The sequence below is a fragment of the Anser cygnoides genome, chromosome 3, assembly GCF_040182565.1.
Source record: "Anser cygnoides isolate HZ-2024a breed goose chromosome 3, Taihu_goose_T2T_genome, whole genome shotgun sequence".
Lineage (NCBI taxonomy): Eukaryota > Metazoa > Chordata > Aves > Anseriformes > Anatidae > Anser > Anser cygnoides.
In genome coordinates this window covers 24,972,844-24,990,183 of record NC_089875.1, presented here as the reverse complement: position 1 = coordinate 24,990,183, position 17,340 = coordinate 24,972,844, and the positions used below count along the sequence as shown (strand labels likewise).

The 17,340-nt window shown below is 39.9% G+C and overlaps 1 protein-coding gene across 9 annotated transcripts in view; it reads right to left on the bottom strand.

Moving 5' to 3' along the window:
• The window catches only part of INTS7 (integrator complex subunit 7), a 42,904-nt gene that overhangs the window by 7,152 nt on the left and 18,412 nt on the right, over positions 1–17,340 (bottom strand). For 3 of the 9 annotated variants that reach the window (XM_066993718.1, XM_066993719.1, XM_066993720.1), the window contains exons 18-20: positions 16,656–16,754; positions 15,621–15,806; positions 7,657–14,721 (exon numbers count right to left, since the gene is read on the bottom strand). In XM_066993718.1, the coding sequence (XP_066849819.1) occupies positions 14,434–14,721; positions 15,621–15,806; positions 16,656–16,754 (573 nt within the window). In that variant the 3' untranslated portion in view covers positions 7,657–14,433. Of the gene's footprint in view, positions 1–7,656; positions 14,722–15,620; positions 15,807–16,655; positions 16,755–17,340 lie in introns of those variants that run through there. The other 6 variants (XM_066993721.1, XM_066993723.1, XM_066993724.1 and 3 more) reach the window with 4 other exon arrangements.

The following is a 17,340-nucleotide window of genomic DNA, read 5'->3' as shown; positions in this document are numbered from 1 at the left end:
ATTAACACTATTAGTTAAGCATTAAAAAATAACCTTTTTCTCTTCAGGCTTTAAGATGCAGGAGGTTGAATTCCAGAAAATCCTCACGCATCTAAGTTGTCTTTTCACATTAAGCTTATTGATCTAATCTAGGGACAGACCCAATGTGAATCAGAGGAGGACAAAGGGAGGAGGCTATGTTACAACTGTCGCATTGTACGACTGGCATCACCACCAAATCCAAGCTAGACCACTTTTTCCTGATTTAGACTAACCAGCAGCAAAGGCTTATGCAACAGTCATCAGATGAAGAATTTTAATCTAAAGATGAAAGTAATGCTTTTATATACTTCTTACTACAGGACTCCAAGACTACTTTCCTCAAGTCTGTGCCACACAACAAACATGTCTATAATGGGCAAATACTTCATATTTCATGCCATAGAGTAAAGTGCTGCCCAAAAGGTCTGCAGGTTGGCATGTGCAATAAATGCTGGAAATTGTTCTTCCTAAAATACCACAATTGTTTCTCATCGGTGCTATTGATGCCTTTCAACTTAATAAAATGTTATAAAATCCATTACACCATTGTTAACTGTGGCTAAGAAAAGCAGTCCTAATGGCACGGGTGAATCCAGCCAGACCACGGGGGATTACATAGCTTGATTTGATCAGCCTAAAGCTCATAACAAAAAGGCAAAGGGAAACAAAGATTTCAAAATGATTGAGACACAACTGTAATGCTACTTTTGCTTAGATTTATTCACTTATCATATTTTATGAGGAAAAAAAAAAAAGATGAATGAACAGAAAAACCACACTCCAAATGAAAGACTTTTCCTACACAAAACAGATGCAAGGGGAAAAGAAAAATGCTTTTCTAGCATTTGCTAAACAGTTATCCCTTATTCCCTTATCTGCCCTCAATACTCCCTGTTTCTCTGAGCTGCTCTGGACACACTTTTTTAACCCCACATGGCTAATCTAGCCTAAAAACAGTGTTTTATACCTACTGTCTCAAATACCACACTTTCGCTAGGGTCCCAGCTCTCACCTCTCAGCACTCTCGAGCCCCAAGAATTAAAAGGGAAGCTGGGCCCAAAAGAGCCCAGAGAAGGAGGAAGCAGAAGATCACATCCTGGGCCAAGAGCATACTTGAGCAGGACATCGTATCTGTGGTGCACTTACCCCAGGACACTCACCAGGTAGTTCAGATGAGGATACAACCCCAGCTTTGAGGTGAAATGTGTGCATATATATGTCATATATATAAATGAAACTATGAGACTAATAAATGAGAAGTCTGGTTATTGGTATAACTCAAGTCTTTCTGCTTGCTTCCACTAATAATTGTCAAGACTGAAAACAGCAGTGAAAGCCACTATAATTAGATTTTGTGGGGGAGGAGAACAGGAAACAGGCTAATGTGTTGAGGCTCTGAAAAATTATCAAACAAAATATGCCTTGTGTTAATGCTGAGTGGTAAAATTATACATCACAGCAAATGCAATATCATAGAACCGTAACTGCTTATCACAATGAGCTGCGAGAACTTTGTACTGACTTAATTGAGGTCAAGATTTAATTGCATGTCTTTTAGATAACATTTCTAAATAGCAGCATCTATCTAAAGGGAAGACATTAATTCAAACCTTTTAGGCCAAAAAGCTACAGAAAAGCTGAAAGTTCCAGTCAGGGCAGGAACATGAAAAAAGTATGAAGATATCTTGCCATAAAATGTGTCTTGATGGGCAAACGGTAAGTAAGGATCAAACCAGCGCTATGCTGGGGGAGCAGGAAGATTCAGAAGAGGGTAGGCCTGGGTATTTAACATACTATTCAATGTTCTCTTCTCTGTACTTGTGTCTTCCAGGAGACTGTTGCCTCCAGAAAGCAGCCTGGCATCCTCTTTCCCATTATTGATACTCAGGGGGCACTGGAGTTAGACCCTTGTTGAAGCCAACTGCTAGAGAGAAACATAAAAATAAAATCCAGCAGTTGAAGAACAAATTGTACTGGGTTTGGTACAGCTCGCTCGTGTTCTCTAGCGTGAGCAGTGGAGAACTAAGTTGGTGCCTGCTTGGCTGTGGGGAGCTCACCCTGGGACAGCCCAGTCAGGAGCAACCCTGCCTAGAGAAGTGTCTTGGGCACAGGGATCTGCAGGAGCACCTACCATGTGTCATAATCTGCCTCTTTTCCTGAAGGCAGGGAGGAATGGAAACTGAGGCTTTAACACCTTGCAGTCCCACATCAGTCGGTGCTGTCTCAGGCTGAGGTGGAGGCCAGCAATTTGGGGTATGCAAACTATTGCACATTCCAGCCCCGGTAACATACACTTACTGTGGTCACTCCTCTCCCCAAGTGGAGGGAGCATTGGAGTTGCCACATACCTTAGATATTGATCACTTCTCCACTAAGGATGGAGCAGGAAAGGGTCACATGGAGGAAAAACTTTAAAAAAAAAAGGGGGGGGGGGAGGAAAAGAAACAACTCATTAGCTGAGGCCACAACAGCATTCCCTGGGCTCTGCTCGGTTAGATGGCAGGGGCAGCAGCTAGGACTGCAAGCAAGCAGAAGGTACACATGTCCCAGTCTATGGCAAGGAAGGCTCACATTCCAGCTGAGGAAATGCACTCACATCTCTGCTATTCGTTATGCTGCCAACTGCCTTAACACTCACTCCTGGCCACCGCATTTTCTCAGTGAAGAGCGAACAAGGAAGAAGGCAGCCATTGACGCAGCCTGGTCAGGTAGATGTAAAGCAGCGAGGGTGATCTCCACCTGGTAACCCACCACACGAGTGCACATTATTTCCCTCCTCCCTCTGCTCTTCCTTCTCTCTGACAAAATCTGAAATATCACAATTTTTGCAAAGATAATTTGAGAATGACAGAAGGAATCACTAGGTAGGTATATTTGAATGACCATGTGCATACCACTACTTGACTTTATGAACAATACGTAAAGATGAAAATACTGACTTGCTCACGCTGTCTCTGGTCACTGTCTTTATAAAACAGGTAATAAAAGAAATATCCATACAAAATATGAAATGTCCATGCAGAATATAAAATACTAAATACAATGGATTAACATTCTATTCTGATAGGAAAGCATCGAGTGTTGTAGAAAAGAAATATATTGTAGTCAAAGGGTGTCTGTCTCCCGTATTATCACCGCTTTTCAGTAGAATCTCTAATAACCATTTCTTTCTAGGTCTCTGCGTCCTTGTTCACAGCACTCTTCATCCTGTGAGCTATGTTGCTGAGATCCTACCAAGCCTGTAACAGCTGATCTGGTTCACGTTTAATTTCACTTGAATGGTTATAAAAATCCTACAGGGTTTCTAACAAAGGTCACCACAGTGTATACAAATGAGCAGCTCTTTGTATGCTTTCATCATGCAAGACAAACAATATGAATTGCCAATTAAAAACAGCTAATGTGAACCTAGGTATTATATATAAGCCAAAGAAGCCTTTTATATAATCTGATCCCAGCTAGTCAGTAACTTCATTATGCAGGGAAACATGAGCTGGAATACTCAGATTTTTCTGGCTAGTCTACAGTTTCACATATACAGACATTTGCATGCACTCTGTTCTGGGCTAAGTCCACTCAAGTACACTGTTATTCTGCAAACAGAATTCAACAGAGCTGCCGACATAAACACAAGAATCAAAATATGAATTGATGATACAATGATATCGGTCATTTAAAAAAAAAAAAAAAAAGGCAAGAGCAAGTAGACTCCAGAAATTTCTACCAGATAGATTAAAACAGGTGATTATAAACAAGATTCTAGTTTTAGCAATTTAGAAGTGCTTAAAAATTCAAACTTTATTCCTGATTCTAATTCCTGTTGCATTGGAGTTGATCATCAACTACACTTCAATTCCAAATGAGAATCTGAGAAGGATCTCAAGGTAGTCAAGTGTTGAGGGGGTGGGGGAATAAGGTGTTAACAGTTTATTTAGCAAATACAATCAAATATCTTATATTAATGAAACTCAACTGATTGAAAACTTATTTATCTTTTATCTTTGCTATTACAGAAGTATAAGCTTGTCTGGTCTCTTATCTTCCACATCATCCCTCTTCAGAGTAGCAGTTGCTTGCATGAACGCAAATACTTCAAAGGCTTAAACTCTCGAAGAAAAGGTAGAAAGCTTTCAGGCATCTCCAACATATTTTAACAGAAGAAATGCCCACTCAACTGTAGCTCCTTCTACTCCTAGGTAGTCAAAATAATAAAGAAAGAATCTAAATAATGACAGTATTAATCACAAGTAGCATTCTTTGCAATGATTGGATTCTTTCTCTGCCAGTCTGGATAACACAGGTAAATATTTCACTGTATCAGGTTATATGTCCTGCCAGTTTGTAATTGAAGTGGCCTGGAAGTTTTAATATTTTAGAGTTGCACAAATGAGTCATAGTCTTGACTGCCTCTGTTGAGCATAAATTATGTCTTACCTTGTCTTAACAGAAGTCCAATATAGAACTATAGCAAAGAGTTTGTGTCCTGTGTTGACCCTACTATAGTGTTAACAGGATTTGTCCTATATTCAAGGAAACTTTTGTCTATGCTCTATTGAGAAATCTGATTCCTGAGAGTTTCTTGTAAATCCATCTAGACTGAGTAACTTGAGTTGCTAAATCACTGGCAAACAAGTTATGTATTGGGCAGCATATCTGTGGATTGCTGGTCTCGTTGGACGAGGTTCTTCTCATCTTTGTCCTTGTGTAATTTCCAGACATCAATTTTTCATTATCAACAACACAATTAGTGCTCAGAAGTGGTACAAATGAATCAGTGCACAACCAGCTAAACTGCTATGAATAACAATGGCTCTGTAGTTTCCTTAGAAAACTGGACAAAATCTTTCCTTGAAGGTGAAGGACAAAGCAAGTTGGATTTTTATTCCCAGTGATATCAATATTTGAGAACTCCAGTTTACTAAGTACATATCATTCATTTACTGTAATCATTTCCATGAACACGATCAGAGAGCACTCAGTTTTTGCCCCACACAAAAGGTGGAGATGAGGCAATAAGCGATAATTGCAGTGATACATTTTTAAATTGCTAACTTCCTTCTGATCAACTTTTGTCAATTTACAAATCTCACTCACACAAGTGCCTCCCACCTCTTGCCCGAACTTCCTTTTACACAATTTTGAGTGGAAGACACTTGGCTTGTTATTTGCTATTCTGCTATTCCTTTACTCCTTGAATGGCCAAATATATCAGGCACAACCCTGTAAGAGGGGGCATTTGAAGGCCAAATCAAAGTTAATTGAATTAACAATGTTGTCAGAAGGATAGATTTTATTGTACATTTGATTGGTGGCATTTGTTCCTTTTTTGTTTTTAAAGCCACACATCCTGGAGTCAAGTACTAAAAATAAAAAGGAGGAATGAGATTATGTAAATCATTATTTACGGCCATCATGAGCGTGGAGAAGCAGCTCAGTGTAAAAGCTCAAGAGATTAAAAATTGAATAATTTCTGAAAATTTATTCAGATTGCGTAGCAGAGTATTTGAGGTTGCCAATGCCTGCCTCTCCCTGGGCTGCCTTGCAGCCCCTGGAAGCAACCCGAGATTCACAGCAGGAAGCAGACCCAGGCTCCCCGCAGTTTCTCCTGTCAAAGAGCATTCTCATAAATAAGCGGTTGGACATCGGTGAGGTGAATCAGGAGACGTACTTCGCATCACTGATAAACAGCGGCCGCCCTGACAGTAGATTATTAGCCCTTAAATGCTGTTATTAGCCATGACGATAAGGGGATTGCCCAGAAAGCACAAAGCCCAAGAGGAGCCGAAAGGCACGGCCCAGGTGATTAGGCAGACATCACAGAGGGCTCTCCCATCTGTCTTGTCACAGCAAGTGCTCGCTGTGTTTATACTACAGAATGGGCTCCATTGGAAACAGATTTCAAATTACCATATCCCTCTTGGTAAGCTGTATTCTGGTACGGCAGTGTTTACATATATGCATAAATGTAGTCAGTGAGTCATCGGCACTCTCATCTGCCATTTAGTACATTCGTAGCATGAAAGGAGAGACCTGGACACGAGTACCTGGCCTAACACTGGCTTTTTTTGAGAAAGGTTTTCCTTAAGAATTAAAAAAAAAAAAAAAAAAAAAAAGGAAATTTAATCCCCCCAACTCTGAAGAACAAAGCATTAGGAGTAAACTCAATTCTCTCTCTCTCTTTTCTTTTTAAAGTGGGAACACCAACACACAGTAGCTAAGTGCTTTACTTGTGGTCAGGCAGAAATATCAGGAAGGCAACTAATCCAACAGCTTTCAAGCTACCCTCATGTTTCACCTGTTTCCCCCCCCCACTCTCCAAAAAAATAAAAATCAAGGAGTACCTTCTTGTTTTTAACCTAGTGTACATATGCTTACAGAAATACAGATTTCTTTAGGGAAGAGATTGTGTGGGCTGTACCACCCAGATGCACCCAGAATTTCTCTTCTCGTGAATTTGTACCCAACTCACAAAGACCTTGTCCACATTACCACGCAAACCCTTCCCAAAGCCTAGCCATGGAAGGGTTCCACACCTCTCTCTCAGAAGACTCTCAGGTGAATCTTTCCCTCTGGAAAGATAAAATGCACGTCAATTCTTTATTGGTGATATATGTTAGAGGAAATAAAATGAACTTGCTGTATTGGTCTGTACATCATAGTCAGGATCAATCTACACTGCTCATGAAAAACACGTGCCAGGATGACAGCTTCACTGAATGACTTGCAACAATTAGCACTATTAATTACAATAGCTTTTGTTCTTCCTTCATGAAATGATGGAAAGAGACCTTCTGATGAGGTCAGACAACATTTTTTGGTTAATTATTAGAACTCCTGGAACTTCCTATTTGTCTGAGGTGGGTGATGAGCTCTGATACATCACAACCCATGTTGCTTTTTCACTTTACTCAGCAAGACAATGGCACAGTTTGGGCACAGTCGTTTGCATAGACCTGTTTCTGAAAATACGTACACACAAAACTAATTCCTGTGGATTTAAGATTAAGTGACAAAAGCCAGACTCCAGCTAAAATTTTACAGTGTTCACATAACACCAGTATAACTAAAAAAAACCGTGAAATCAGAACCTTAACGTCTGCACAATTTAGGATTTTTATTAAACTATGCAAGTCAGGCAGCTGTCATTGCTCACGACTGTTAGCATACATATTGCTGGCAAACTGGGACATTTTCAGTACATCTCACTCACTCCAGAGCAAAGACTGACATCTCAGCGCAGACCTGGCCTTATCGATCACTCCACAGAGGGCACTTCTTCCCTTCTGCCCTGCATTTGGGTGAGGACTTGCAGCACCAGGGAAGGCCAGACAGCTGGCTGGTGACTACTGCAGTGAAGTGAACTCTGCCCTCCAACTGGTCATGCAGAAATGCCACAGTTCAGATGTCTCCAAACAGATTGTTCCCTCCAGACTTGTGTTAAATACAGAAACACACCGCAGATGCACAGTCCGTCCAGCAGTTGATTATTACTTCTCAGATACACCGTATTTCTCTCCCAGCACCCTCCTGGTACTGGCTCCGATCAATTTGCTGCAGTCAGCCAAGACAGACCTGCTGATTCAGCTGAAAAAACACCCTAGCAAAATGAAAGCTTTAACTAGATAAACTTATTACCTGATGTAAAGAACGAAGATGGAAGCAGGAACAAGAAGCAGAGGGAGCCTGCTTGAGCAACAACACGCAGCTAGACAGCCTGAAGTGTGAAACTGTACCCTGAAGGCTCACCCATCACCTTTGGCAGAGGCCAGCCATTCACATGCCTTTCAGTTTATATTTACCAGTCTCTACTAGTTCAACTGCTACTCATTGGTTTTGCCCTGTAGTTAAAAGCTGTGCATTAAGCACCGACACTTATTGATTTCAATTTAACTGCATATCTAAATTTAGTACTGCTAGGGAGCAGGGAACAGACCTATAAGACAGAGTACCAGCAAGTGAAATACCTAAACTATCGAGAAATAAATTTGAAATCACCCAATCCAAACCTTTATCTTCTCTGGAGATATTTAGTCATCACTGATACCCATTAAAAACTCCACAAAATGGCTTTTATTAGTCAGATTTTTGAAAGACTTCATCAGTCTCAAATCTAAGGGAATATGGTTAAAAAAAAATCAAAAAAAATCAAAGGACTGTGACATGGCTATAGCCTGTTTTATTTCTATGCAATGGAAGTAATGCAGCATCTCTTGGACTGCTGTACTAGGTCAACTGTTTCATTACTGACAAAAGGGAAAAACAACAACAACAACACACCTTTTTACTACAGTTAAGCATCCAGCAGACTCAAGAGCTTAAGTGACCTCCATGGGCTCTTTCTAGCCCAAGAGATTTCCTCTTGAAGTTCAGTGACCCCCTTCTTACCTTGTCTGAGATCCTTGGATGGAGAGGTTGAGGTTAACTGGAAGTTCCATTAACAACGTGTCCTTAAATTGGACAGCATTAGAGATGGGCAAGCAAGAGGTAGATCAAGACTTTATCCTAAAAGCAAATAAGCACACCAGGGAGGTACGCCCTATTTCTCAGCACTAAGCTGACAAGCAGCAGAGTAAGGCAACTTTCTGGAAGTATGCAGGTACAGCAACAGGGATGGCTGACTCGAGACAGCTCCCTGAAATACACGCAGTCTGTGACTTCAGCGGTGAGTTTGAGCAGTAGCTGTTTGTTTGTCAGGGAGATGTCCCTGGGAGCACAAAAGAACATAAGCTATCCAGGGTCACTGCTAAGACAGATAACTTCCCTGCAACAGAAAACAGCACCTGGCTTTCAAATTCACATAGACAGAAGGTAACTGCAACACTGCGTAACATATCTTGTAAGAAAAGCAACGTAACACTTGTTTTCCACTTGCTTTCAAGAAGTGCTTTGGTCTCTATCACTCTCTATGCCTTGGAGATTAATAGGACAAGGATTTGGATAAGTCTCCTCTGGCTTAGCATCCAAGCTTGTGTCCTTGGAGGCATCTCTGTGGGTGAAGCAAGAGCAACTCTAATAGTGCTGGATCCTCGGTTACAGCAGTCAAGCACAGAGAACTACCAGTTCTCAACCCAGAACTGCTTTGTGAGCTGGCAGGGCTCCTAAATCCACTCCTTCCTCTCTCCCTTACTTCTCCTACCCCCCTGCTGGGCTTGGACAATGCAGATACCTGACTACACCTGCACTGCCACAAACGGAACAGTGTTGTAAGAAGATGCTGCTGAGAACCAAAAGGGCACGTGTATAAATATGCTGACCAAGGAGACAACAAAGCACCATAAGCCAGCAGAAAGAAGACAGAAAAAAAAAATACAGCTATTCCAAAGGCAAAATGCTTCCATACCAAGGTATCATTCCCTCCATGCACACATACGTATACCCACTTATACATACACACACCTGTGCACATTATCTTTTCAGGATGTACAAGGCAGCATATCACATGCCTTTAAGAAGCTGCTAAACTTCAAGACTACTGCTGAAACAAGTTGTCAACTAGGAGAGAAATGTGCTTAATAGGCAGAGCTAAGAAAAAAATAATATATAGACTTCAAGTTATTCTTGACAATTTTTCCAGCTGAAGGTACCTTCTGAGGACAAAACCAAAAAACATTTTTTTCCTTTAGTCATTCCAGGTATTACACTAATCCTCCTGGCCCAATCCAGCTTGAAAGACAACAGATTTCAGAAGATTACTACTACATCCTCTTGCGTTTCATATATACCTATTCCGCACCTCACCCCCCAAACCACTAATTACAGATTAACTATTTAAATCTACACATATTTCTAGTTTATTTAGCAAGAACAGACCTTGTCTGAAAACCTTAGGTGACAATTAATAGTCACGGTAGCCAGGTGTAGTAATACATCTGGTTCCATGGGCAGGACACCTCCCACCACACCAGGCTGCCCAAGGCCCCATCCAGCCTGGCCTTGAGCACCTCCAGGGATGGGGCATCCACAGCTTCTCTGGGCAGCCTGTGCCAGTGCCTCACCGCCCTCTGAGTGAAGAATTTCTTCATAATGTCGAATCTAAATCTACCCCTTTTTAGTTTAAAGCTGTTACCCCTTGCCCTATCACTACATGTCCTTATAAAAAGTCTCTCCCTGTCTTTCTAGAAGAAGCAGCCCCCCTTTAGGTACAGGAAGGCCGCTGTAAGGTCTCCCCAGAGCCTTCTCTTCTCCAGGCTGAACAACCCCAACTCCCTCAGCCTGTCTTCATAGGAGAGGTGCTCCAGCCCTCTGAACATCTTTGTGGTCCTCCTCTGGACTTGTTCCAACAGGTCCACATCCTTCTTGTGCTGGCGGCCCCAGAGCTGAACGCAGCACTGCAGGTGGGGTCTCACAAGAGCAGAGGGGGAGAATCCCCTCCCTCGCCCTGCTGGCCACGCTGCTTTTGATGAAGCACAGACACGGTTGGCTTTCTGGGCTGCAAGCACACGCTGCCAGTTCACGTTCCTTGTTTTGCACCCTCCCTTCAGGCACTTATATACATAACATTCCTGGCTGGGGCATTCAGCATAGAGCTCTAGAGCTACTGTACTTTCTATACATATTTATAGCCCACAAATGTTCATACTAACATCATTTAAAAGAGATGTTAAGAATACAATGCAATTCTTTCAGATCTTACCCATTCCTTTTATATATAAAACTAAATTTGTGGTATCAGTAAAGAAATTCACTTTAAAATTTATGTCTATATTTAAAGGACCATTAAACTTGCTTCTAGACCTGCCCAACTCCTGTACAGTTTCAGAGGATTTAAATCCAAGATATACATATACTTATTATCAAATTAAAACAAACAAACAAAAAAAACACCTTAGCTAAATTAAGGCATTTCAGTCCTCAGGTAAAATGAGTGCTTATTCAAGGAGAAAGGAAAGGGAAGTCCAAGATGCGAATTTCAGGGAAACATTTATGAAAAACACTCAAGTGATCTTGGCAAATTAAACTCTGGAGAAAGTCATAATTTTAAATGGGAAAAACTCCTTTCCTACCTCTTGTTAAGGATCCACATTGGCTTGAGCAAGAGATTGGCTGGGCATCTAGAAATGACACTTTCTGATATGCCTGAGCACAGGTTCGCAAGGATGTGTCTTCTCCAGCTTTAAGAGATTTTCTCCACGTCTGAGAAAGTCTGGTTACATCATCCCTGGGGAAGTCAGCTTAAATTCTAGCCCCTGATTACTATTGGCTTAATGCAGGACTGCATGTATTATGAATGTTTCCAAACTCATCTAAGTTTGATAATCAGCTCTACCCTTCCCCATCCCAAGAATTTATCAAAGCTAGATGAAAGTGTATCTTAATTATAAAGACTAAATAATGACATAGCTAGCATTTGCCTGCATAAGCTTTTCAGTTTGAACTCTTAGCAGCAGGCTCAAGACCAACGACTAGCCACTGAATATTTTCCTACTTTTGCCAGTGAGCAGGAGACCTGAATCATCTGCCATTATTAGTGTGCAGTACCCATAGTGATCAAGTTACTGCTTTGTTTATTGAGAAACGTTACGGAGATTTAACTTGGGCCCATATCACAGAAATACTTCATAGAAGATGTGTGACAAAGGATCAAGTACAGGCACCAGAAACAGGAGTCAAGCAAGATAACCTCTCTATTTCTATTAATAGTAAAGGATCGCATTTACCCTTGATAGTTTCAACAGCTTTCTGTACATTGCTGCAGCTCTAACACCCTTCCTCACTTCTTGTCGGGTATTTTGAGTCATTAATTTCTATGAAAAAATTTGGTTGCTGTTTGCCAAGCGTATTACACCCTGCGTTAGGAATAAAAATACATATTTAAAAACAAAAACACAGCCAAAATCAACCTCAGTATAAAACTGACATAACCTAAAACACTGTACTTGCTTAAATGGCAGTTTAGTAACAGGTTCAGGGTCCTGCCTGATCAGCATGCACATCTAACCTGCAAAGGAGCCAGAAGCAGATTTATCCTTCGTAATTTGTCGGAAATTCACATACTTTTCCAGAAAGCCATCTTATAGAAGTTAATTTCTAATAAACAGTACTTGGCACTTTCCAGAAGACATTACCCCCCTATTCCCAAGCTCCCATCCCTAGCATTCAGATTTCAGGTATTATTTATTGGCTCCAAAGTTGACACGAGTCCCTGGAGTTCTGAACGCCTCTCAAATCAGGCAAACAATTTTGTCTGGAGAAGGAACATTTATTTATTTTTTTTTGCATTGTAGCATGGTTAATCTTACTGGCTTGCAGACAGTTAAGGCTCAACCAGGGAAAGCCTCGACCTGGCCCAAGTTTATTCTACTAGCTTTCTCATAAGCTCAGCTATGCACTGTGAATAGTGTATGACTTATGAGAAAAGTCTGCTTCCAAATGTGGGAATTTCATTTTGTTTCTAAGCTGGTTTAGAATGCTGCCATCACAGGTTTCCAGCAACATATCAGTCAATAACTGAGCAAGAAACATTCTCTATGCAGTATGAAAAATTGCTTAACCTTTTAGGCTGGAGCTTTTTGCTTTATTTTTCCTCTCTTCTGTATTACAATATGAAGGGTTTTGTGGCTAAGAAAATGACCTGGGACTTTAATGAAAAAACAACCAGCCACAAATAGTTCAGGTCTCCAATATGACAGGCTGCATGTGCAAAGGGTGAATCATCTCTTTCTGGACCTTATAAGCTATTTGTAGTTATAGGCATGCGTATGCATGTATGCATATATTATATATGTATGGACACACACAGAACTAACTACATAACCACTGAAGTGGGGACAGAAAACACCACTTTCTGTAGACAGCGGTAGTTTGCCTCCTGCACAAAATAAAAATCAAATTTAAGAAGGACACTTGATTTTTTCAACAATTCTGTAATCTTCCTATTCTATTCTTGCATCCCATCGTCTTTTCTGTTTAGGATCTGACTAAGGTATTATGAAATCTTCCAAGAGCACTTCCAACTTTTTTTTCCCTGTTAGTCTCAAGCCAAGAGGAAGAAAGTTGACTTCTTAAGCAACTGTTAAGGGAAGACACAGTGAAAATGATTCTTCATCCAGCTAAGCTAAAGAAACCTAGGCTTGTAATAATTAATAACTGCACTCTCTGCATATCAAGCAAGAAGAATCTGCAAGCTCTAGTCAGCTTTTACAGTGAAATCAACTTGAAGAAATAACAGGAATTCACTTACAAAACAATGGAAATTTCTACTCCAATGACAAGGATTAAACCATTTATAAGTTGTGACGTCTGTAAGAGGTGCCATCCTTCCTCCTCCCCATTCAAGTGGGAGAGTTTCTTGCAGTGAGAAGCAAAGCTAATTTATTAGGACCAGGTGAGTGACTTGTTATGTGATCCTTGTTATGCGGTCTGGGAGTCCAGACACAGGCAGAGTTCAACCCTTTAAGTTTCAAAGGAAGCATGAAAACTATGTACGAGTCAACATATTTCCAAAATGATTCTGAATCAATTTCTAGTATTGCCCCCCCCCCCCTTTTTTTTTTCCACGTTATCCTGTAAAACTAACGATTAGGATTATTAAATCACTCAAAGAGTACACAAGACTACAAAGCTTAGACATATAATAAATTCCTTTTTTAAAAACAAAGCAGTTAAAAGAAAAAACGACTTGCAAGTTAATTTCCTCTTAAAGAACAAGCAAAAAACCAAAACGTCCCAAAACCAAATTCTTTCTGAAATACATATACATGAAGGTAAAAACATCACAGTAATCTTTGCTATGTCATCTGAGAAACAGTTATTGCTCCCACCTGTAAAATCCTGCTTCTTATAAGACTCCCCTGACATTAGTCTTCTTCCTTTGTAACAACCAGGTATGAGAAGTAAGCTGCAACTTTCTTTCATATGCATGCATCAAATAGTGCTGATGAATTGTGGTAATACAAATACAACAGCCGAATACTGAGAGTTGCTATTAAAATGTCAAAAGAAAAACCTCTGGATATTCCTGCCAATTCTTTCACATTGAAAAAAAAAAAAAAAAAAAAAACCTTGGTATGACACTCAATTCTGTATTAACTAGCCAAAGTTTTTACTGATGTCCTAACATTAGAAATCACGTGCTTAAAAAAAATAAAAATGAAACCATTAAGTACAGAAAGTACTAGTGAAACAGCTCTTATGGTGTCCCCTGCTATCAAAGTTCATGGAGCCTACTGCAGCAGGTTTGTAAACAGGAGTGAAGAGATCACAGAGAAGGTCTAATATTAAGCACAACTACAAATTTGAATTGATTCCTCTGCTGAATCAAGTTCAAATTTATTGTGGATAATCAACCTAAAAAGCAACAAATTGACATCTGAGATTTAACCTTCTAGAAAAAGTATACACCTTTCCAAAAAGGCATCAAAGAAAAACTGTCATACCGCTGACCACAAAAGAGACACTTTTAAGAATTAAAAATTAAAACCGTGAGTATGCTGTTCTTTGTTGTTGCTGCTGTGATGATGGTTGTCCTTGCTGTTGCTGAAGACGAACTTGCTGGGAGTATGGATCCTCAAGAGACTTAACAAAAATAGTTGTTTTAGGCCCCGTTTTCCAAACAATACCATTTGAATCTATTACAGAGGACTCTACTGTGATGTTATGGGTGCCAAGTATCACGAAGTTTAACAGAAACTGAGTGCTGAAGTAGTCGTTGTGTGGTTCCACCCTCTGCTCCATTTCATTGCTCATATTGTCAATAGGAATCTGAGAACACATGAAAGGTTAAAATGCCATTTTATATAACCTCTTAAAATAAGTTTTATGTTCTCTGTTTGAAGGACAGGAGGGAAAAAAAAACAACCAACTCTGTCCTCAGTTTTCCAAGACCAATGCACATGCATGCTTGAGTCAGTTTTGACATGCTTTTCATTGACAAATGTAATTTTCTTTTATCTAATATCTATCAACATTTTTTTTTAACATCTATTGACAACGATGCAGCTAACACCAAGTCTCCCCCACCCCCCAGGGTTCTGGTTTTCACAGAGTAATGCACATCAGACAAACACTACACACTTCCTAGTCCTATTTTAGAAGCAACTACCTCCCTTAAGCCCCAAAATCCCCAGATCGACCAAAACAGACCTTTCACTAAATACTATGTTAGCAGAACCTGAACTTCAGGCATGAAATCTTTGATAAAACTGTTCACTTGATTTTAACAGGCATCTTCTCAGGTGCTATTTTATTTGGACAGCCTGTCCTTCTGATTTCCATGCTCAAAAAAACCCTTAATATGAGGACTAAGAAGTTCTAGAGGCTACACAGCAGAGAAGAATTTGTTCCTGACTTTTTTCCCTCCAGAGTTTCCCTTGATATATAGCTAGACTGAATTTCCCTCATCTCAAGCAAATTTCTAATGACTGGTTCCAAACAAAGTCTCTTCAGTTTGGAAGAAAAGTTGTTACTAAAAAGCTGCAGCAAGCATAGAAATCCCAGATCCCTTCCAAGCACTATGATCAGCTCCCACTGGTGCTTGAGTGTCAACTGTCAAGAGTGAGAGGATTAGAGAAGAACCCGTTAATTTCAACCAGAGGCAAACAAAGAGAAGGGAAATAGAGCACGAAAGCTTAAGATTCCTCCTGGCCATATTCTACCCATACCTTATAGTCTTGTCCAGATTTGCTCTGCAGCACGGAAGATACATTTAGACAGACTGACTGGATTTTACGGAAAAGGCCTGGTTTAGACCCATGCTGAACCACTCCTTCCACCTTTAAGGCCAATTGCTGATTGTTCTGTACTGCAATAGGTTCTGCTGGATTCCTTGGAGATGGGGATAAAGCAAGCTGAAACACAAGACGACAGACAAATATGTAATCCTATGCCTCTTGGGAAACAAAGACAATTCCAGGATGAAATGGAACATCATCTTAGAGTAAAATTTCAAGGAGGGATTTGGTAGAGAAACCAGCAGATGTAAACATAGAATTTGTATCAGTGATTACTATAAAAATTAGTAAGCATCATCAGCAATATCAGGCATGGTCTTTGCACCTCTTTCTTTAACTAAACACCTTCAAAATGAGTAAAAGTCTTCTAGAAAACATCCACAAGTAAGCTCTAAGTATATGAAGCTAAGCATAGAAGTAAAAAGCTGTAAGAATAGATAATATATATGTATCTTAAGGCTCTCACTTTTCCCAGAAAAAGGACCATTTGAGTTAAAAATACAAAATCCACTCAACCCCCCACTCCTGAAGGTGTCATATAGCCATTCTTATTCAGTCAACCGATAAATATAACAATTTTATTTCAAGATAGTAAATGTTGCTTTTTGAAGGAAAAGGAGAAACAATACAAGCTTATAAAGGCTGCCTTTCCATAGAACATATTTAGCTCTGCAGATGCAGAATCAAGAAAAATTATAGTCAGATTTTATTTTAAGATCCTGCAATTAAAGAACTCAATCCTGTTTGGTTGATTAAGTCACAGCCTAGTGGTTCTTAACGATTACATACGTATTATTCAAGTTATGACATACATATTAAGTTATTCCTAACTACAGTACACACCTGGGTTTGCCTGTTAAGTACCTTCACTAAAGATATTGAAGCCTTGTGCCTTCAGTAAGGCTTTTTTTATGAAGTAAAGACTCTATAAAGAGAAATTTTAGGCCGCATTTTAGCAGTACTTACCTTAATGCTTGTAGACTGTAGTTTTTGAAAGAAGTACCTTTGAAAAGAAAGAGGTACCTTCAACAAGGCAATGACAGCACTGCACAGACAAGCTGTATGCTGTAAGAAACAGAAACAAAACAAATAAGATGAAATATTTCATAGAATATGGAAAAGACATGCACTCACAGTAATGAAACTGCAGTAATTTCCACTAAAAGTCAGAAATACATTGACATAATCATATGATAACAGCCACCACAATGACAGTGACTACATTCAGCCTCTGCTTATGTTCTCTCCTTTATGAAGGTTTTCTGCTCGGGGTAGCACAAGGAGGCCAAGAAAAAGAAAAATGCAAATTATTTCAGTCCTAGCGTTAGAGTCAGCAGCTTAAAACACTCATACACAAAACTCTGATACCCAAACTCTCTGAAATAAATAGTAATCCCCCCCAAGCAAACAGACTGGCATCTCCCAAAACTTAATATGGTGCAATAATATAAGTTTTAAGCCTTTTATCCACTCTTCCTTCCCCTACTGCATTGTACCATCCTTCTTGTTCAGAAGAGTGAAGTGCTACTGAAACCACTGAGCTTAGCTGGCACAGAGACAGTGACAACTAAGTTTACAGGGTTTACCTTAGCTACACTTTACACAACTCATTTTTTTTATATGCAATTTGGAATTGGTAAGGACTGTTGAA